This window comes from Orcinus orca, chromosome 20 (assembly GCF_937001465.1).
Source record: "Orcinus orca chromosome 20, mOrcOrc1.1, whole genome shotgun sequence".
NCBI lineage: Eukaryota > Metazoa > Chordata > Mammalia > Artiodactyla > Delphinidae > Orcinus > Orcinus orca.
In genome coordinates, this window is record NC_064578.1 from 10,575,857 (window position 1) to 10,597,632 (window position 21,776).

The 21,776-nt window shown below is 41.9% G+C and overlaps 1 protein-coding gene and 1 long non-coding RNA gene across 2 annotated transcripts in view; one reads left to right on the forward strand and one right to left on the reverse strand.

Moving 5' to 3' along the window:
• Positions 1-11,642, forward strand: part of ADAMTS18 (ADAM metallopeptidase with thrombospondin type 1 motif 18) — a 157,645-nt gene extending 146,003 nt beyond the window's left edge. The window contains exons 21-22 of the mRNA XM_033406432.2: positions 3,328-3,475; positions 10,663-11,642. Coding sequence (XP_033262323.1) covers positions 3,328-3,475; positions 10,663-10,778 — 264 coding nt within the window. The 3' untranslated portion in view covers positions 10,779-11,642. The remainder of the gene's footprint in view (positions 1-3,327; positions 3,476-10,662) is intronic.
• LOC117196727 (uncharacterized) overlaps positions 5-21,776 on the reverse strand; it is a 76,810-nt gene continuing 55,038 nt past the window's right edge. Inside the window, exons 2-7 of the long non-coding RNA XR_007474460.1 lie at positions 14,370-14,554; positions 7,343-7,431; positions 4,902-5,068; positions 3,339-3,463; positions 2,518-2,584; positions 5-96 (exon numbers count right to left, since the gene is read on the reverse strand). This is a non-coding gene — a long non-coding RNA (uncharacterized LOC117196727). The remainder of the gene's footprint in view (positions 97-2,517; positions 2,585-3,338; positions 3,464-4,901; positions 5,069-7,342; positions 7,432-14,369; positions 14,555-21,776) is intronic.

The window sequence follows — 21,776 nt, forward strand, 5'->3', positions numbered from 1 at the left end:
TCAGCAGGGTTCTGCAGCCAGCCACCTTGTGACACAGCCTCACCCAGCAGCGGTCAGCAGCCTCTGCACAAGGCAGGGCAATAAAAGGAATCCACGCTGGAAAAGAAGAAGTAACACTGTCACTGTTTGTAGATGACATTATACTATACATAGAAACTCCTAAAGATACACCACCAAAAAACTACCACAGTTCATCAATGGATTTGGTAAAGCTGTAGGATACAAAATTAATATACAGAAATCTGTTATATTTCCACACACTAATAACAACCTGTCAGAGAAATTAAACAATCCCATTTACAATTACATCGAAAAGAATAAAATACCTAGGAATAAACCTACCCAAGGAGGTAAAGGACCTGTACTCATAAAACTATAAGACACTGATCAAAGAAACTGAAGAGGTCATAAACAGATGGAAAGATATACTGGGTTTGTGGATTGGAAGAATTAATATAATTAATATTGTTAAAATGATCATACTACCCAAGGCAATCTACATATTCAGTGCAATCCCTATCAAAATACCAATAGCATTTTTCGCAGAACTGGAACAAATAATCTTAAAATTTGTTTGGAAACACAAGAGACCCTAAATAGCCAAAACAATCTTGAGAAAGAAGAACAGAACTGGAGGTATCATGCTCCCTGACTTCAGACTATACTAAAAAACTATGGTAATCTAAACAGTATGATACTGGCACAAAAACAGACACATGGATTAATGGGACCGAATAGAGAGCCCAGAATTAAACCCATGCACTTAAGGTCAATTAATCTACAATGAAGGAGGCGAGAATATACAGTGGAGAAAATAGTCTCTTCAATTAGTGGTACTGGGAAAACTGTACTACTGCATGTAAAAGAATGAAATTAGTACATTTTCTCGTACCATATACAAAAATAAACTCAAAATGGAGTAAAGACCTAAATGTAAGACCAGAAACCATAAAACTCCTAGAAGAAAACATAGGCAGAACATTCTTTTACATAAATTGTAGCAATGTGTTTTTGGGTCTGCCTCCTCAGGCAAAGGAAACTAAAGCAAAAATAAACACATGGGATCTAATTAAACTTAAAAACTTTTCACATCAAAGGAAACCATAGACAAAATGAAATGACAACCTACCGACTGGGAGGAAATATTTGCAAATGATGTGACTAATAAGGGGATAATATCCAAAACATATAAACAACTCACACAAATCCATATCAAAAAACAAAACAACCCAATCAAAAATGGGGAGAAGAACTGAATAAACACTTTTCCAAAGAGGACATGCAGATGGCCAAAGAGTACATGAAAAGATGCTCAACATCACCGATCGGCAGAGAAATGCAAATCAAAACCACAGTGAGGGGCTTCCCTGGTGGCACAGTGGTTAAGAATCTGCCTGCTAATGCAGGGGACACGGGTTCAAGCCCTGGTCCTAGAAGATCCCACATGCCACAGAGCAGCTGAGCCCATGCGCCACAACTACTGAGCCTGCGCTCTTGAGCCTGCGTGCCGCAACTACTGAGCCTGCGTGCCTAGAGCCCGTGCTCCACGACAAGAGAAGCCACTGCGATGAGAAGCCCACACGGAAGAGTAGCCCCCACTCGCCCTGCAACTACAGGAAGCCCGCCCGCACACAGCAACAAAGACCCAACGCAGCCAAAAATAAAGTTACATTAAAAAAAAAAAACACAGTGAGATGTTACCTCACACCTCTTAGTATGGCTATCATCAAAAAGAACGCAAATAACAAATGTTGGCAAGGATGTGGAGAAAAGGGAACCCCTATACACTGTTGGTGGGAATGTAAATTGGTGCAGACACTGTGGAAAACAGTATGGACATTCCTCAAAAAACTAAAAATAGAACTACCATATGACCCAGCAGTTCAACTCCTGGATATGTATCCAAAGAAAAAGAAAACACTAATTCAAAAAGATACATGCACCCTAATTTTCATAACAGCATTATTTACAATAACCAAGATATGAAAGCAAACTAAGTACCTATCGACAGATGAGTGGATATAGAAGATGTGGTACATGTATATAATGGACTACTACTCAGCCATAAAAAAGGAAATAATGCCATTTGCAGCAACATCAATGGACCAGGAAGGTATTATGCTTAGTGAAATAAGTCAGATAGAGAAGGATAAACACTGTTATCACTTATATGTAGAATGTAAAAAATATAGAGAACAAACCAGTAACAGAGTGGGAGGGGCATTAAAAGGTACAAACTACTGTATATATAATAAATAAGCTACAATGACATGTTTTACAGCACAGGGGTTATAACCAATATTTTATAATAACTATAAACGGAATATAATCTACAAAAATTTTGAATCACTCTGTTGTACACCTGAGACTAGTACAATATTGTAAATCAAATAAAAATATTTACTGTCTTGCTCTTTACAAAAAAAAGTTTGCCAACTTCTGGTTTAAATGATTTGATAACACTAATACAGCTATATTTGAATTTGGGGCTAAATGCAAAACTCATACTCTTTTTACCTCAACGTATTTTTTCCTCTCAAATGCCAATCCATATAGTGATGCTTGTCCAAGATGAAGTCCGCACCTGTCCACAATAAAATAAGAAAAATAATAAGGATAATTTAGTGAATTTTTTAAAAGCAAAATACATATAAAAATCTATTTAAAGGGCTATCTTTTCCCCTGATAATATTTTCTTGTTTTCCAGGCACAAATATCTTTATATGTGTGCCTGGAAAAATATAACTTGATACTCCTTATTAGTCTTTTTTTTTTTTTTTTAAACTTCAGTTGGACAGTGAAATAATTGACTTCTAGGAAGCACCATATCCACCAGGCTAACTCAGAATTCGGCTGGGCACAGAGGGCATAATTCCAAAGCTGTCTCAGAGAGTTACTTCTTTTGCTGTCCAAGTTTTGAACTATCCCCCCCACTATCGTATCTACAGAGATTGCCTGGAATTCTTTAAATACTGTGATGAATTGCCTAGATGTGTCTCTCTTTGTTTCTGCATTCTTATAGCAGCTTCTGTATTTCTGGAAGCTCTCTTCTTTATGAGTCACTTAACTGGGAGACACACATTCTTGGGGGAGATAGACAGCATTTGCTTAAGAGCCTTCTAATCAGATCCCATGGCTCCCACATGTTAGAAGAGACTCAGTGTACCACGAGCACATTGTGCCTGGCTCTGGACAGTCCCTGTTTTATGGACAGGCATCTTGGCGATGTCATGAAGCATGGGGATTCCTTTTATTTGATGTCACTGACATCACACAGGACACCATCCCGATTGTTCCTGACTCCTTCCTCTTTTCCCTTTTCTGCAGTGCACGGTGACCTGTGGAGGAGGGGTCCAGACCCGATCAGTCCACTGTGTTCAGCAGGGCCAGCCTTCCTCAAGTTGTCTGCTCCGGCAGAAACCTCCGGTGCTACGAGCCTGTAATACATACTTCTGTCCAGCTCCTGAAAAGAGAGGTAAAGGACCCTGCGTGCCAGTTTTACTGCTCTTTGGAATATTTTTCAAAAGCCTACCATATTTGATTGCGTAGCTTATGCATTGCACAACACTAGGGGGCGCCATTCACATCCAAGTCTATGTGAAGAGCACTCCTGAGAGGTGTACAAGGCACAAATCCAGGAAAGTTCCTGCTCAAAGTGATCTTGTTTGCATGGGTATGCAAGAACATTTAATTCTACAATTAATGGCTTTTTAGCCATTCATTTTTACTTTGAAAGGACGAAATGGTAATGTTGCAAGGCCCTTTTCTTAAACTAAGTTTAAATTGAAGAAAGTAACCACCATGTGCCAGAGCCATAAAAAAGAATGAAATAATGCCATTTGCAGCAACCTGGATGGGCCTAGAGCTCATCATAAGTCAGACAGAGGAAGAGAAGTATCATATGATATCACTTATATGTGGAATCTAAAAAAAAAAAATGATACAAATGAACTTATTTACGAAACAGAAACAGTCTCACAGACTTCGAAAACAAACTTACAGTTACCAAAGGGGAAACGTGGGGAGGGAGGGATAAATTAGGAGTTTGGGATTAACATATACACACTACTATATATAAAAGAGATAACCAATAAGGACATACTGTATAGCACAGGGACCTCTACTCAATATTCTATAATATCCTATATGGGAAAAGAATCTAAAAAAGAATGGATATATGTATAACTGAATCACTTTGCTGTACACCTGAAACTGACACAACATAGTAAATCAACTATACTGCAATATCAAATAAAAATTACATTTAAAAAAAGAAAGAAAAAAAAAGTTGAACAAAGTAACCACCATATGCCAGAGATAATGCTGCCACCAGAATGCAAGAGTGAACAAGAATTGCCCTCTAGGAACTTATGTACGCGGACCTCTCACTGCCGTGGCCTCTCCCATTGCGGAGCACAGGCTCTGGACGCGCAGGCTCAGCGGCCATGGCTCACGGGCCCAGCCGCTCTGCGGCATGTGGGATCTTCCCGGACCGGGGCACGAACCCGCATCCCCTGCATCAACAGGCGGACGGACTGTCAACCACTGTGCCACCAGGGAAGCCCTAGGAACTTACATTTTAATTGAGGCGACAGATAAATTACAATTGCAGTGAATATGCATTATCCTAGCACTACACCTTGAATGGTTTTTTTTTTGGTTCAAGTTAGGTCAAATGAAGTACAGTGAGTGCTGATGGCAAAATGGGAAATTCACTTGTCTGAGTGAACCATACTCTTCTTCACTAGTCCATCTTATTTTAAAGTAATCTGACAAACACCAGGAAATATTTCTTCAGCCTAATCAGATTTCCTTGTGCCCAAGAATCATTTTCCATCGTGTACCTGCTGAGTTTTCACTTTATCCAATCACAGCTTTTTGAAAACTGTCCAGTCTCTTACCCCAGGTTTTCCAATTTGTGGTGAATCAGGTTCAGCCCTGTTCCTCACTTCCTCTTTCACTGTCCATACCACTTCCCATCTCTAAATTGATGTTGTTGTTTATCTCCTTCTTACAGCCTTAGCTCCAGGCATCAATTTTCTCTCCTCTGCTCTTTCTCCTTTCTTATCTGGGGTTTGCACAAGATAAGAAAGCAAATAACATAGCAGAGCCAGATCACCTCTAAGGCAATGCCAGAATTCTACAAACCTGCAGCCTTTCTCAGCATAAAGCTTATAGGGGAAGAAGTAAGTGGTCATATACTCCCAGACTGACGACCCCTTTCCTCACCATCGGTGATTTTTCACTTTCACCCTTTAGTCAGTTGGCCACAGACAAACCCACACATACAAAGGCTCAGTCTGGAAGGGCCACAAATAAAGGGCATGCCCCCTCAGTACTTTCAGAAAGGCCAAAGGCCAATCCTGAAAATAAGAGTACGTATTTCCTGGGCAGGACTGTGAGGTAGGGAGAGTCAAGAGGCATGCTAGGGGCAAGGCGGTGGGGAGGCTGTCGATGTTTATTATTTTGTGCACCCGTCACCACACATGGCACACAGTAGGTGCTCAACACGTGTTACATGAACAAATGCAGGAGTGTATAAATAAAAGACTGTGTGTTAAGTACTCTTGTTTCCCCTTTACCGCTCTTCTAGGGATAAAAGAACATGGCAGGGTCTTGTTCTTAAGCCACAGGGAGCTCAGTGTCTCAAAAGAGGAGAAAGACACCCCTGCAAATAAAACAGGGGGAACGTCCCTAGCGTTGTGACGGCGGTGAGCTCTAGCTGGTTTGCAGGGATGGGGCGAAGTGAAAAAGGAGGATGTGGGGAAAGGCTTCCTGGAAGAGGGACTTCTCTCCATGCCTCTTGACCGAGTCAGGTCTCCTTTTAGAAAGAGGAGTAAAATGAGAAGGCAAATATGAAGGACACAAGCCCAGGTGTTTCTTCCTGGCCAAAAACGTGGGCTATAGTCTTACTAAGTTGGAGATTTCCTCTCAGTTCTCCCATTGCCATCCCCAGGGTAAGGAGGGTGGCATGCACACGCTACTGCCCAGAAGTCTTCCTTCTTATGTTGCTGGCTGGATGCCCACTGGGGGAAGTGATTTGAGTGTATTTTCGGCCCTGAGTTTTCAGGAACTGTGAGTGGGCAGTAAGCATTCCCGTGGGGATACAGGGAAGAGGTTTCAGTTCTCTGAATCTTCTCTGAGACCCCTGCGGGGGGCTGCGTGCTCTGCTAGGCACTGTGAGAGTTTCAGACATACAGTCTTGCCCTCAAGGAGCTGACAGTCAGGTGGAAGTTTTGAGGCATTGCAGTAACTCAAACTGGACCCCAGAGCAGATGTTTCTTCCATCCTGTCTTCCAGGACAGCCAAGCAGGTGTGACATCCCTCACACCCCCCGCCATGCTGGCAGCCGGTCTAGGGCATTCACCTCATACCACCATCACTGTGGGATGCTTTACCTGGATGTATTCATTGGATCTCCACTTTGGGGACGAACCCTATGACTTGGTATTACACATATTTTATGTGTAAGGCTTCTTCAGAAAAGAGCAAAGCCCTGGGCTGTAACCACCAGACACTTGTCGGTCACACTGCCCTGTAACTGGTAACCTCTGGAAGATGCCTGGACTGCAGACTAGTGAGATGAAGTTGGAGATGACTAGACACACAATACAAACAAGCTACTCCTCATGGAAGTCCTCACGTCTTCAAGTCGGGAGGGGGACGGGTGGGCAGCACTGTACAATGAAAGGAGCAAGGACTCTGAATTCATAAAAATAGATTTGATATAAAATAGACAGCTAGTGGGAAACAGCCGCATAGCACAGGGAGATCAGCTCGGTGCTTTTTGACCACCTAGAGGGGTGGGATAGGGGCAGTGGGAGGGAGGGAGACGCAAGAGGGAAGAGATACGGGGATATATGTATATGTATAGCTGATTCACTTTGTTATACAGCAGAAACTAACACACCATTGTAAAGCAATTATACTCCAATAAAGATGTTAAAAAGAAAAAAAAAGTTAAAAAAATGAATAAATAGTGTTGGTGAATTTAAAATAAGAATCTGGATTATTAAAGTTACAAATCTTTGGTCTTTATACCTTTAATAAAACATGCATCTATTAATAATGGGGAAAAAAATGGATTTGAGTCCACATTGTGCCACTTACTGTGTGGACATGGACAAGGTTTTAAACTTTCTGAACTATTTATAAAATGGACTATTTATAAAATTATTTATAAAAATAGTTTTTTATAAACTATTTTTAAAACTATTTATAAAACTATTTATAAATAGTTTTAAAACTATTTATAAAACTATTTATAAAAAGCATTTAAGGTAATGCTTACCTTAAAAGGTTACTGAGAGTTAAATAAGGTAATTCAGTTCTTAATACTTACCTATTTAGTGCTTACTGGGAACCAGGAACTGTTCTGATGTCTGACTGTAGATAGAGCAGGGAACAAAATGGGCAGTTTCACCTTCATACCTGGAAACAGACAACAAACCAACCAATTAATGTACAATGTTATATGGCAAAGTAGCAGAGAATAAAACTGAAGAAGGGTGTATGACAAGAGAATAGTTGGGGTTGAAGAGGTGGTGGGAAAACCAGTTTAGATAGAATAGTCAGGCAAGGCCACTTTGATGATGCGATATTTAAACAGAGACCTGAAGACAACCTAAAGGAAGGTGAGCTATGTATGCATCTAGGAGAGTGTTCCTGGCAGAGGGAACAGCAAATGCAAAGGCCCTGAGGCAGGAATATGTAAATCTGATCAAGGCAGGACAGCAAGACACCTGGAGCAGGATGAATACAGTGAAGGGGGGTTAAGCCATGAGCTAAAAGTGATCCTGGAGGCCCTGTAAGTTATTATAAGGACCTCAGATAAAAGTCTGAGTTCGACAGAAGGCAACAGAGAACTTAGAGCAGAGGTGCAGGAGGATCTGACTTGGAGATCATTGGCACTTATACTGAGATGAGGGCAGGGGACCTAGAACAGAACGAGGACTTGTCTGCTCTGCAGAAGGCAGCTCCAACAGTCCAGCGAGGGGACGAGTTCCCACTGGGGCAGTCGCAGGTGTGGGGGTGGCTGGATGCTGACTGTATTTTGAAGATGAAGCCAAAAATATTTGTCAGTTGTCTGCATGTAAGATGTGAAGCTCACTCTAGGGTCGTCCTTAATAGTGTAAATAAAATACCTGACTCATAATAGAAGCTCGAATAACAAGCTACTAGTAATGATCATGATAACTATAACCCAACACGGCACTTACACTGATAGCATAGTGAGACCCCTCACGTCTGCTTCGGGACTTACGTTTAGCTTACAGCACAAGCTGCAGCTGCCTGTCAAAATTCCATTCTTATCTCGAGAGGGATAAGTGACGATAAGCAGTGCAGTTAGGACCATGCTTTTAGTGGTCTGTTTTTATCCTCCAGTATTTCCACTGCATCAAGAAGATAATCTCTACAATCTAAATAGAAACTGATCCAGACATACATTCTGATTGATTAGGGTACATGCTAATGGGGTATAAGACACTGTACAAGTGTATATTAAAAAATAATTGAGGGGCTTCCCTGGTGGCGCAGTGGTTGAGAGTCCGCCTGCCGGTGCAGGGGAGGCGGGTTCATGCCCCGGTCCAGGAAGATCCCACCTGCCGAGGAGCGGCTGGGCCCGTGAGCCATGGCCGCGGAGCCTGCGCGTCCTGAGTCTGTGCTCCGCAACGGGAGAGGCCACAACAGTGAAAGGCCCGCAAAAAAAAGAAAAAAAAAAATTGAACTTGAAGATGTATAAATAGACACATAGGCAAAGTATTCATCTCATGTCTAGCTTCCATCTCTAACAATACATCCTAAACCAGTCTCCTGGTGCCCTACCTCCACTCCTGTAGAGGTCCCCGTGTCAGTAAACATGATCCCATTCTTCTAGATGCTCAGGTCAAACTCCTAGAGTCATTCTTGATTCTTCTTTTTCTCTCATACCCTTTACCAACCTTTCAGTAAATCCTTTAGACTCTACCTCCAGAATACACGCAGGACTTACTGGAAAGACAATAACAACTCCATTCCATCCTCACACCCAAGTTGACAGTATAGTCTCAGTTGGTTGTTTCAGCCATGAGAGGTACAGGGAGTTTATTTTTTCAACAAATACTTTTTGAGTAGCTACTCAGAAGACACTAGATGTTGGGAACAAAGCAGTGAAAATAAGTAGATAAAATCTCTGCTTAAGGATCTTGCACTCTAGAGAGGACCCAGATAGTAAACATAATATGATAAATACCAGTAAATCCAGTGTAGAAAAATAAAGCAAGGGAGGGCATAGGGAGTCCTTCCTGGGAGGCCAAGGGGCTTGCTGTTTTTATAGGGTGGTCAGAGAAGGCCCTACTGATCGCTGACCTCTGAGCAAAGACTTAAGGGAAATGAAGGAGAAGTGTCTCAGGTGTCTTAGGGGAACCAGATCCTAGGGCCTCCTCGTCAGTCATTGTAAGGACCATACCTTTCACTCTGAGTGGATGGGATCCAGTGGCAGAGTTAGGGGCAGAGACATGACATGAATGGATTTCTGTGTTAAAAGGATCACCGGAGCTACTATGAGACAGGGGTGAAGTGTATAAGAGGGAGTTTTAGGCAGAGGAACCAAGTCTTAAGGAAGGGAAGAAGGAACTGTAGGCAGTTCTGAATCGCAGGAGGACAGGATAAAAATTGGGAGCAGCAGGAAAAACAGAAGAGCGGCAACCTTTCATGACATGTCTAAAGGCACACAGGGGAGCCACTGAAGGGTGAATTCGGAAGGGACATGATTGGGTGCCTGTGGGCAGAGTGTGGTTTTGGGTGAGTTGAGGGTGACTTAAGGCTTTCATAGAGAAAAAAATTCCATCTATGAATGAGAGTATAGGGTAGACCCTAAATATTTCTGAAGTCAAAAATCCTTGAGAATCCAGTAGAATGACTGAACCCTAGCTCCTAAAACATGCATTTATGTTTACGTAAAGAGAAATTTACATACAACTTCATGTGCCTTCTGTACCTCCTGAGGCCCTTTTGGGTAAAACCCTTTGATGCCCAATGTTCTGCTTCCAATAGATAATCACGTCTGTTATCTTAAAGAACTAAAGAAGTTTGAAAAGATTGGTGCTGACTTAAATTCACTTATTTGCAAATTGGCCATGAGATTTTATTTAAACCTACACAGGATGTGGCAGCTGGGCCTTAAATCCAGGTTTCCTGACTCCCAATATATTAGGTTCACTGCTCCCCAAAGTAACATGCCTCGATTAGCAGCAGCAACCCAGGGGTGCTTGTTAGAAATAAAAACTCTCAGTCTTCACCCCAGACCTTCTGAAGCAGAACTAGTGGTTTAACAACACCCTCAGGGTATCCCTAATGCGCTGTTCTAGGGTACGTCCCTTGGAGGCAGAATGGTAGCCCCCGGGTTATTTGGGAGGATCTGACATTAACCTCAGGCTGGATATGACTTTTTTCAAACACCCACTTTCCCCCCCACCTGTTTACATTTTGTTAATGGTTATGGGTCCCTTTAGGTGTCTTAATCCTGCTTTCCCCACTCTCCCACCAAAGTCCTAATGTATAATGTAAGAACCACTCAGGGCACAAGGCAAGTCGACCCCAAGTCTTTGTTCTCTAGGCCCTGACCTTAAGAAAAAGGCTAAGAACCTATCCTAACGTGCTGAATGTGTTCTCTCACCTTAGAGGATCCATCCTGTGTAGATTTCTTCGGCTGGTGTCATCTTGTGCCTCAGCATGGTGTCTGCAACCACAAATTTTACGGCAAACAGTGCTGCAAGTCATGCACAAGGAAGAGCTGATCTTGACACCCTTCCAGCCCGGAAAGGGCCCAGGGTCTTACCTCCCAACCTCCAGAGAGACCAGCCACGTTCCCATCGAAAGCTGAACACTGCAAACCACGTGTGAGCTGACCGCAGTGTTGGAGGGGCCCGCTCTCAAGTACAGACAGGCTCCTTTTTCAGTTCCCCAATGCACATGGTACTCAGAAGCACTTGAAAATGGGAAGCGATGACAAATCTGATTTACAAAAACGTAAAACAGAAAGAGAACAGCTTTGATTTGCACTGTTACACGCAAGAAGTGATAACTTACAATGAGATGGAATTGTGACAAAGTGAGACTCTTGTTAACTTTGGGACAGACCCCCCCTGTGAACCTCAGAGGGTTCCATGACCAAGATGTCAGTTGTGAAAAGGCCCTTTAAGACTTCAAGTCAAAGACTGAGACTTGGAGCAATCAAATGTGGACGGAACACACTGCCTAACTTCCTTGGAGCTCACAGTTTGACGCAACTGTGGACACCCCAAACCAGAAGTTATACAAACGCCAGATGGTGCTCGTGACTGTGCTTGCTGCTGGACTAGCAAGCTTCATGTCCTGTTTATTTGGGGGTGTGTGTGTGTGTGTGTGTGTGTGTGTGTGTGTGTGTGTGTGTGTGTGTGTGTGTGTGTGTGTGTGTGTGTGTTGTTTTTTATTATTTTGTTTAAAGTATATTCTACTTATAGACAGTCTCCGAGACTAAAATTCACAACTTGAAAAGGAATATTCTGAAAACAGGGCAACGTGAACTAGTTAAGATCGCCACTTAATTGAAATTCACACTCTGAAAAAAAGGAGAAAAAAAAAAAACCCACAAAACACTGTTGCCCTACACACTCTATCAACCTCATAATTTTTGGTGCTAGTTGAACAAGTACTCAGGAGCCTCAAGTCTGCTCTTTGGGAATCACAATTGGTGAGATGTTCATTTCTGGTAAAAATCTAAGAGGAGCTAAACAGCAAAACAGCCCTGTTTTGAAGGAGAGGAAAACATCATTTATAATGCTCCCTACATATTATCAGGGATGCTTGGAAAATTAAAGGCCGCTTGTGGTTTTTTTTCCCTACCAACTGACATGTTTAAATTTGCCCTAGGATTTAGTTAACAAGAAAAAAGTCACAGTAGCAATAGAAAAATCCATCTGTCTTCTTGCTATGTGAATATTAATAAGTCATTATATGCCAAGACCCTTCAACGAATAAGAATGTTTTATAATCTTTCAGGTCATAGTTTCAGTGTTCAGAAACCAGCTGTTGGTAGGCACTAATGAGCTTAAAATTGCGCTCAACTGGAAAAATACCACAGTATTTTGCCAAAACCAAAGTAACTTACGAGACTGTGTCCTTCTGTAATTTTTTGAGATGTGGTTATTAAGGGCATATTTATATAATTCTTCTCTATTCCTCAATGTCTTTGATGAATGTAACCCAATTTTACTGCTTTAAAAAGTCTCAATTCAAACAGGGATTTGCCAGCTCAGCACAACCAACGAGACAGCGGTTTGTTAAATTTAGAGCATCCTTTGTTCCATTCTAATTAGAATCATGCATTCTCAGATCTCAGAGAAATGATGATTAGAATATTCTCTCAATCTCCTTGGCTTGGCCCAGAATAATGGCCATTTTATCATAAAAAAATATATATATATCGTGCTACGTCACCACCCCCTTGCCCTCTGAAAACTTGCAAGTTGTTTCTTTATATAATTATCATTTTATTATTTTATGGAGAATTAATTTATTAATTAATAGCCTATTCTTATGTGTTCTCACTTGCTTCGCTAAGTGATATTAATTCTGAGGAAAAATGTTGAATAAATAAACATGGGTTATAGAGAAAAGTCAAAATATATGTGTAATATTTAATTATTTTATAAGTTTTATAATAAAGTGTTCTGTTTCTTTGTCTTTGAAACTTGTTAAGTTCTTGAATAAATTAGTGAGAAGCCAGTGATTACCAAGGTGATATAAGTGTACAAATGTTGATTAAGAATCTCAGAGTAATTTCTCAAAAAGTTGAGAAAAGGTTTTGGGGTAAGATATTCATTAATCATTTTTTTTGTTTGTGTATGAGAAAATTACAAACCGTCAAATGCTGGGATGAAATACATGACATTTACCATCTTGTGGAGATACTGAATTATTTTTTTTCTACTCTTAATAGTCATGTAATCATTTATTTATGGACGTCATCCAAGTTAGATAAGCCATAAATGTAGTTGCATCTCTTTTTTTTTCTGCTTGAAAATCTTTTTGCAGAAAGAAAGAGAGGGAAGGGAAAGGAGGGGGGAAAGAAAAAAAAACTAAGTAATAAATTGAAAAGCAAATTGTTCTCAGGTTTTTGAAATTTTGAATATTCAGACCAGAGAAAAATAAAACTATCTGGGCAAAGTAAGTCCAAATGACCTGAATAAACAGTATTTTTTTCCTACATGTGTGAGAGAGATATATATATATATATATATACACACACACACACACACACACACATATATATGTATAAAACTTATGCATGCTATTTTTAAAATATATTTAAGAGGATTTTTAAGTGAATTATTGCTATTTGGCAGACATAACAAAAATTATGGTTAATAATGAAAAATGGAATAGATGGCAGATAAGTTACCTTTCTACTACCTGTTAATAAAATATTATTAATAAAAGCAACCATATGTTATCTTATTTAATCCTCACAACAGCCTAGTTAGGTAGATACTATTATCTTCCCTTTGCAGATGGGGACTCTGAGATTCACAGAGATCACATATTTGGCCCAAGGGCACATGGTCATTGAGTGATGGGTCAGGACTCAAATCCAGGTCTGTCAGACTTAAAAGGTTATTATTTTGTCACTGTGCTGCATCACCCTGGGAAAGATTTTTAAAAAGAGACAGAGAAAGAAAAAGAGAAGTCCATCTAGGCCTTAGAATTTTGTTATGGCCCCTGAGACACACGTGAAGAGGGTTTGACAATAAATGATTTAACAGTGAAGAATTATGAGGAGAGCTGGGATGACTTAAGGAGGGGCATTGGAGATGGGAGGCAATACATTCCCACTTAGCCTGTCTTTTCAATAAAGGATGCTTAAAGACTTGTTGGGACTTCCCTGGCGGTCCAGTGGTTAAGACTCCGCGCTTCTACTGCAGGGGGCGCAGGTTCAAACCCTGGTGGGGGAACTAAGATCCCGCATGCCGTGCGGAACGGCCATAAAAAGATACCTAAAGACTTGTTGCATAAGTCTTTATTCTTTAATAACTGTTTCCCTCTGGGATGGTAGTGTTTCCTGGGCAACAGGACCTCAGTGTTGGGAGCCTGCAACGCCAAGTCCATGATGATCGAGAGAGAGAGTGAGGAACAGTGCTCTTGGCATAGATTCTATATGCCAACTGTGGGGAAGGACGCTGTCACAGCAGCATGCATGATGCAAGAGATAGTTTATGGAATTAACTGCATAGAACCCGTTACTGCAAAACGTGATATATCGATAGAAAAGGCCACTTACTTATGTCCTATACAGGTTTATTTTGGAAACTAAAAATTTGTTGGCAGATTCCATGTATCGTCTGCCTTACCTTATCTTTCCCATAAGATCTTAAGTCCTCAACTCCTCTGTGGTCGCCACTGATGCTGAGGCTCTGAACACCTCATCAATCACCCCTGTATCTGGGTGATTTTTACCTTCGTCCTCCGGAAGGTACCACAGGAAGAAGTGATTCTTGAACTGCTGTCATTCATTTACTATAAATCTTGAGTTTCCCTGTAAGCACAAAACACCTCTACTAAATGTGTTATTTAAATTTATCTATTTAATTAAAAGTGATGTGATCTAAAGAAAATACTGTTTAAAAAGTAAACTTTTTATAACTCCTGTAAATGGAAAATTTATATTATTTCCCATAAATGAAGACAAAGAAAAGCCCACTGAATAGTATTAACATTTAAATTTATTTTAATGAAAAATAAAATATAGTCACTATGACTGGCTCACAGAATTCATATCTAAGAAAAATTTCTCCCTGAGAATAAGTGACTGTTCCTAGTTCCTCAGGAATATTCAATTTAGCATCATTAAGCTTAAGATAAAGTGCTGTGTCAATAAGATTATTTTGGTCTTGAATCCCACCTCATATTTGTACATAGAAAAGGCAGATTATATCCATTTAACTGTGCCTATGCTGATAGAATTAGACATTGAGAATCATACTTGACTTTTGTTCAACAAATTTTTGTGCACAAAGAAGACATGAGGAGAAATATCCAGAAAGTATTTTTCTAAATGTATCCAGTTAGTTGTTAGTTTCTGCAAAACAATGGCAAACTGCCTTACCCAGTGCACACAACGGGCATCCCCTTTTGAACACTATGAAGGGATACTTGCAAAGTATTTCTAAGTGTTTTCCTAAACTCTGTTTCATAAGGGACACAGCTGAGTTCATAACCAGGTCATTCAATTAAAAAAAAATTTATACGATTGTTGGTTGGTAAAATGGACAAATGATGTTCATGGATTGTTCCCAGCACGCTAACTGGGATGAGAAAGAGGCACCAAGGTCTAGGGAAAGGAAATCCTGTAGGCCATCTCTCCCCAACCCCTGTTTCCTTATTCCCCTCTTCTCTTCTTCCTTCCATCGCCTTGGCCTCCTGATTTAGGCTGCCTCTGCCTCATACAGGTTAGGACATCACCTGACATTACCTGGTGTTGCACCAGAGCGTCCATACGCCATGTTGGAAAGCACTACTCTAAAGGAACACTTGGTACGCCTGAATCCTCCATCCCCGTGGCTAACAGACTTAACTAAAACTGATGTGCGGTACGAAGAGTAGCCCTTTCTCTGTGTTAACAATCAGAGCCCTGGAGGAAATGGCCTTTCAAGGTGAACCAGGGCCAGGAGCTGTTCCTGCCAGAGACAAGGCCCAGACCTGTTTCTCTCTCTGACTTCTCCTCTCTTCTTTCATGTGGCCGGAACACAGGAAGGATGGGGCAGCCCCCCACTTGGCAGAAGGTCTACATAGTCTACCATTCTTGCAGATTTCCGTCTCATATACCAAGGGGCATAGTATCTCCCATTTCTTGGAAAGAGGGTCCTCTCTCCCCTGCCCCATCCCCTTTGAAAGGCAAGTTGTATCTAGAATAAGTCTCAGGACAATAATTTCTAAATCATGAGCTACATTACCATCACCTAAGGATATTTTACATAGAACTTCCCAGGCCTCATTCCAGAAATTTAATTAAGTAACCTGGGGGCAAGACCTGGGCATTTATATTTTAAAAGGCATTCAGATTGGACTTCCCTGGTGGTGCAGTGGTTAAGAATCTGCCTGCCAATACAGGGTATACGGGTTTGAGCCCTGGTCTGGGAAAATCCCACATGCTGCGGAGCAACTAAGCCTGTGCAACACAACTACTGAGCCTGCGCTCTGGAGCCCACGTGCCACAACTACTGAAGCCCGCACGCCTAGAGCCCGTGCTCTGCAACAAGAGAAGCCACCGCAGTGAGAAGCCCACGCACCACAATGAAGAGTAGCCCCCGCTCGCTGCGACTAGAGAAAGCCTGCACGCAGCAGCAAAGACCCAACGCAGCCATAAATTAACTAATTAATTAATATTTTGAAAAAGGCATTCAGGTTTCTTTGAGGAACAGCTAGGTTTGGAACCACTGGTCTAGGGCAAATAAGCAAGTGCCTTGGGTCTGTCTGCCTTATACAGGCAAGGGAGTCCCCGAGGTACCACGCCCTGCAGTGCAGCTCTGCAGCGGTCATACAGGCAAGGGAGTCCCCGAGGTACCACGCCCTGCAGTGCAGCTCTGCAGCGGTCTGGGCCAAACTCAGCTGAGAATGAAGGGCCTCTGGCCCCTTCTCATTCTTTGCATGTATGTTTCACCTGGAAAACTCTTGTGACGGTAAATCGTGTGTCAAGAAAAGGATTTGCAGGCAGGGACCACCTGCTCACCTTTTTCTCTCTTCTCATGCCCAAACATGTCAGTAGCCTACAGAGGGGTTTGGCGGGCAGTGGAACAGTATTGAGGGAAATTAGCCATTTCTCTCAGTCAAGCACCCACATGCAACAGCTACTGTACTGTCGTTTATTTTCTTAAAAATGGTGGGGGAGGGAGGGCCTACCATAGAGAAGCCAGTGAAATCCCCATCGGAAAGTGTCTTTTGGCAAATCACTCCCAGCGCTCTTGTGTGTGTGAAGAAACACACAGTGCATGAAAACAGTTGTAGTCCTGAGATCCAGAGTCAAGGCAGAATGAAGGCTTCCGTCCTATTTCCTGCCCGGTCATTAGGTGCCAGGAGGTGAATCAATCATTTTTAGGAATTAGGCCAACTGTCCCTTCGCTACAAACTGCAAAAAATGCAATGGCTGACTCGACTGAGTGAAAATGGTAACTTCAGCTTTTGTCCAACAGAAGACAAAAGAAACATCTTTTTTTTTTTGCAGTACGCGGGCCTCTCACTGCTGTGGCCTCTCCCGTTGCGAAGCACAGGCTCTGGACGCCCAGGCTCAGCAGCCATGGCTCACGGGCCCAGCCGCTCCGCGGCATGTGGGATCTTCCCGGACCGGGGCACCAACCCGTGTCCCCTGCATCCGCAGGCGGACTCTCACCACTGCGCCACCAGGGAAGCCCTGAAACAACATCTTTCATAATAATAGGGAAGAGCTGCTAGGAGGATGCTTTGGGGCCATGCTAAAGAATAAACAGTTTAATTCCATGGTTTGTGCCTTTCTGGGCCTCTTATTTTTCTTGTTTAATGGCTAATTTTATTAATTTATGGGGTTTTTTTGTTTTTTGTTTTTTCGGTACGCGGGCCTCTCACTGTTGTGGCCTCTCCCGTTGCGGAGCACAGGCTCCGGACGCGCAGGCTCAGCAGCCACGGCTCACGGGCCCAGCCGCTCTGCGGCATGTGGGATCTTCCCGGACCAGGGCACCAACCTGTGTCCCCTGCATAGGCAGGCGGACTCTCAACCACTGCGCCACCAGGGAAGCCCTGGGTTTTTATTTTTAAGATTGGTTCCAGATATTTAAAATGAACATGTCTGTCTATGTATATATCTGCATCATTTTAAAGCAATAAAAGAGTAATTGTTATTGTATACAGCGAATTTCTGCCTTTGTTATGAGGCCCACATTACCCAGAGCTTTTATGACATGCAGATAGGTCGGCAGACTTCACGTGTTTGTGGAAGTTAGTATTTGTTTTCACACTAAAATCTCTCTGACATAAAATCACATGTACTCTCTTGTAGTTCGCTCTACCTAAACTAACATTTTTTCCTGTATTTTTGCTATCTAAAACATAGTCTTCCTTCAGCAAGCATTTATTGAGCATCTACTACAATGTGAGATCCAAGCATAGAAACAGATCTTCTTCCTGACCCAAAGGGACGGATTCTTAAAAATCTGAAACGCTCATCCACACAGAAATGAGGCAATGGTCCAAGGTCATACAGTCCTAAGATTTCTTTAGAATTCCTCACTTTTACATTCACCCCACTCAGCATTTGAAAATGCTTGTTTGCAGCCTGTATTATTGTCCATATCACATAATGCAAATCAGGATCATGTAGATGTAGAAGGCGGGGTCCCCTTCTAAAATAATAAAATCACCCAATTATAATTGAGCAGAGTGGCCCACTTGCAAATTAATGTGTAAAAACTATGAACTGGAAGAGAATTTAATTATCATTTCCTTCTCTCTCCCTCACAAATGTAGAAACTGAGACCCAAATATTTGTGGGCCTTTCCTAAAACTACCCAGTGAGTTAATGGTAAGTCCAAGAGTAAACTCAGATGCAATAGTTTTATACAAGTATTCTTTTCACTGTATTACAAAATATTTGATCTTTCACTTGGTAAGGAAATGCTTTTATTGACAATTACTCTGGAGACCTCAGAGAATTTTAACGAGTAGTGAGCTTCAGACAGAAACCTAGTAAGAAAAACTGCTGGGTTCATGTGATATCTATGGTATTAAGTTCCCCTTCCTCAAAAGAAATACTCTGGGACCATAAAAAGCATAAAGATGTTGTCATACTTCCTCTCTGCAGGGCAAAGGGGACTTCATGAAAGAACAAAATTTTTTTAAATATCTGACCCATTTCCTTTCCCAGAGGCTGGTATCTTCAGGGAACTGAACTACTGCTTTGCTTTGAGCCATGAATTAGTAAGGATGTTGAAGGTGACAAAACTTTGTAAATATACTCAAATACATTGGATTGGACACTTTAAATGGGCGATTTTATGGCATGTCGATTATACCTCTTTATTGAGATATAAAATTGTTTAAATAAGAATGTGGTTGAGGGCTTCCCTGGTGGCGCAGTGGTTGAGAGTCCGCCTGCCAATGCAGGGGACACAGGTTCATGCTCCGGTCCGGGAAGATCCCACATTCCGCGGAGCAGCTGGGCCCGTGAGCCATGGCCGCTGAGCCTGCACGTCTGGAGCCTGTGCTCCGCAACGGGAGAGGCCACAACAGTGAGAGGCCCACCTACCACAAAAAAAAAAAAAAAAAAAAAGAATGTGGTTGAGATGAGGACTGTCTTTGCTCACACCTATGATCACATAGGAACTTGGCTGTGTAGCACTAATTCTTCCTGTACTGTTCACACCCCATTTACTTGGTTCAAGAGTGCCCCAAACCAATTTTGTTTACAGAAGGGGCAACTTCATTCACTATTTGCTATTTCACTCAACCAGACAAGGGTAACTTTCAGCCACTGTCCTTGGTACTGAAGATATAATTAGAATGTAAGGTCCATGAGGGTAGGGGATTTTTCTATCTTGTTTAGTATGGTATTGTCATTACCTACCATTTCTTGAATGGATGATACACAGGGGAACAAGATAGACATAGTCTCTGCCTCTTCAAACTTATAGTCTAGGTGTTAGGGATTCAGAAAATTAAATAGCGCTTTTTGGGGGGGGGGGTTTACAATACGCGGGCCTCTCACCGCTGTGGCCTCTCCCATTGTGGAGCACAGGCTCCGAACGCGCAGGCTCAGCGGCCATGGCTCATGGGACCAGTCGTTCCGCGGCATGTGGGATCCTCCCGGACCGGGGCATGAACCCGTGTCCCCTGCATCAGCAAGCAGACTCTCAACCACTGCGCCACCAGAGAAGCCCATTAAATAGCGTTTTTACTATAGAATTGAAATCATCTATGAAAGAGAACTCTGCAGGGCCAGAAAAAAGAGCACTAAATCATATTGTTTCTAAAGTTCTTTTTTGTGATTATCTCACTTGATGACTGAGATGAAAAGCTCAATGTTAGCACTTGTTTTAAACATTTTCTAAATGGATTCCCTTATACTCTTTCAAAAAGGAGAAACATTCACAGTATCAATATTTAGGACAGAGATAGCAAGCATGTTTTGACCCAAATGTTATCATGAATCAATTATGTTTAAAATGGCCACATATGCTAAGTTAAAATGGTAGTTTGATTTACTGTATTTGATCTCTTAATAAACATAGAACAATTGAAGCAATAGTTAAACCCTCCTGCCCCTGCTTGGATTGTATGAGGAAATTAAGCAGCTTGGAAGTCAACCCTTCATTTTTATTGGGATGTCACTGAAGGATAAGGACCTGTCAGGAGCTGGTCTGTTTCTGCTGGACAAGAGTAAGGTGGGAAGCATTTTTAAAGTTCTGGAATCTGGTTGTAGAAAACAGTTGGGAGGGTAGGGGCTACCCTTGGCATTATGCCTTACTCATTCAATCTACTCTTCAGGAGTTTGGCAGGGACAGCTACATCTGGCATTTCTAGCCACCTCCATCCCCCCAAAATTATGATAAGGTTGGAGTTGGAGAGGGTGGAAGGAAGAAAAAACGAATTTGATCTTACTCCCTTCTTCCTGTCCCACACATTAAAAGAGAAAATGAGGTATACCTGAGGGAAGGTGTTTTGGACCCAGTATTCTTTAATATCATGTGCATTCTATGAAACAGATTTTTTTTTAATGCTTTAAGAGTGATTTGATGAAATGTAAACGTTTCATTTATTTTCATAAAATTTTCCTAGGACCTACTTGGAAAACCAAAAATAACAATGTAATAAGATACTAGAGTGGGAACAGCAGGGAGAGGCAATGATGATGTGATGATGATAATAATAATCATAACTAACATTAATGCACATCTGCTATGTGCAAGGAATGTACTTGGTATTTTCCATATATTAATCTCAATTTCTGTAGTTATCTGAATCTTAAAACAACAATGTAAAATAATTATTATTAACTCCCCTAGTTTTTCATAAGAAATAAGGCTCCCAGACGTTTTATACGATGGCATTAGATTCATGGTGACACTATTATGTTGATTAAGAGCAAGAAATTTGCATCTACACAAACCTCAAATTCATATCCTGAATTCCCTCTGAGAACCCATCTCATTAGTGGCAATATCACTTCATTTCTTTGATCCTTAATTTCATCATCTAGGAACAGACACTGCATCATTTATTCAACAAAAGTTAGCACCACCTGTGCTGGATACTACACGGTTAAGGAAAAGTAGACAGAGTTCTGCCCTCTTTGGGTTTTTATTCATGGGTGAGTACAGCTATTAACCAAGGCATCGGGACTTCCCTGGTGGCGCAGTAGTTAAGAATCCGCCTGCCAATGCAGGAGACATGGGTTCAAGCCCTGGTCCGGGAAGATCCCACATGGTGCAGAGCAACTAAGCCCGTGCACCACAACTAGCGAGCCTGCGCTCTAGAGCCCGTGAGCCACAACTACTGAAGCTCATGCGCTCTAGGGGCCCATGCGCCGCAACTACTGAGCCTGCGCTCTAGAGCCCTTGAGCCACAGCTACTGAAGTTCATGCGTTCTAGGGGCCCACCTGCCGCAACTACTGAGCCTGACTGCTGCACCTACGGAAGCCCGCGAGCCTAGGGTCCGTGCTCTGCAACAAGAGAAGCCACCGCAATGAGAAACCCGCACACTGCAATGAAGAGTAGCTTCTGCTCGCCGTAAC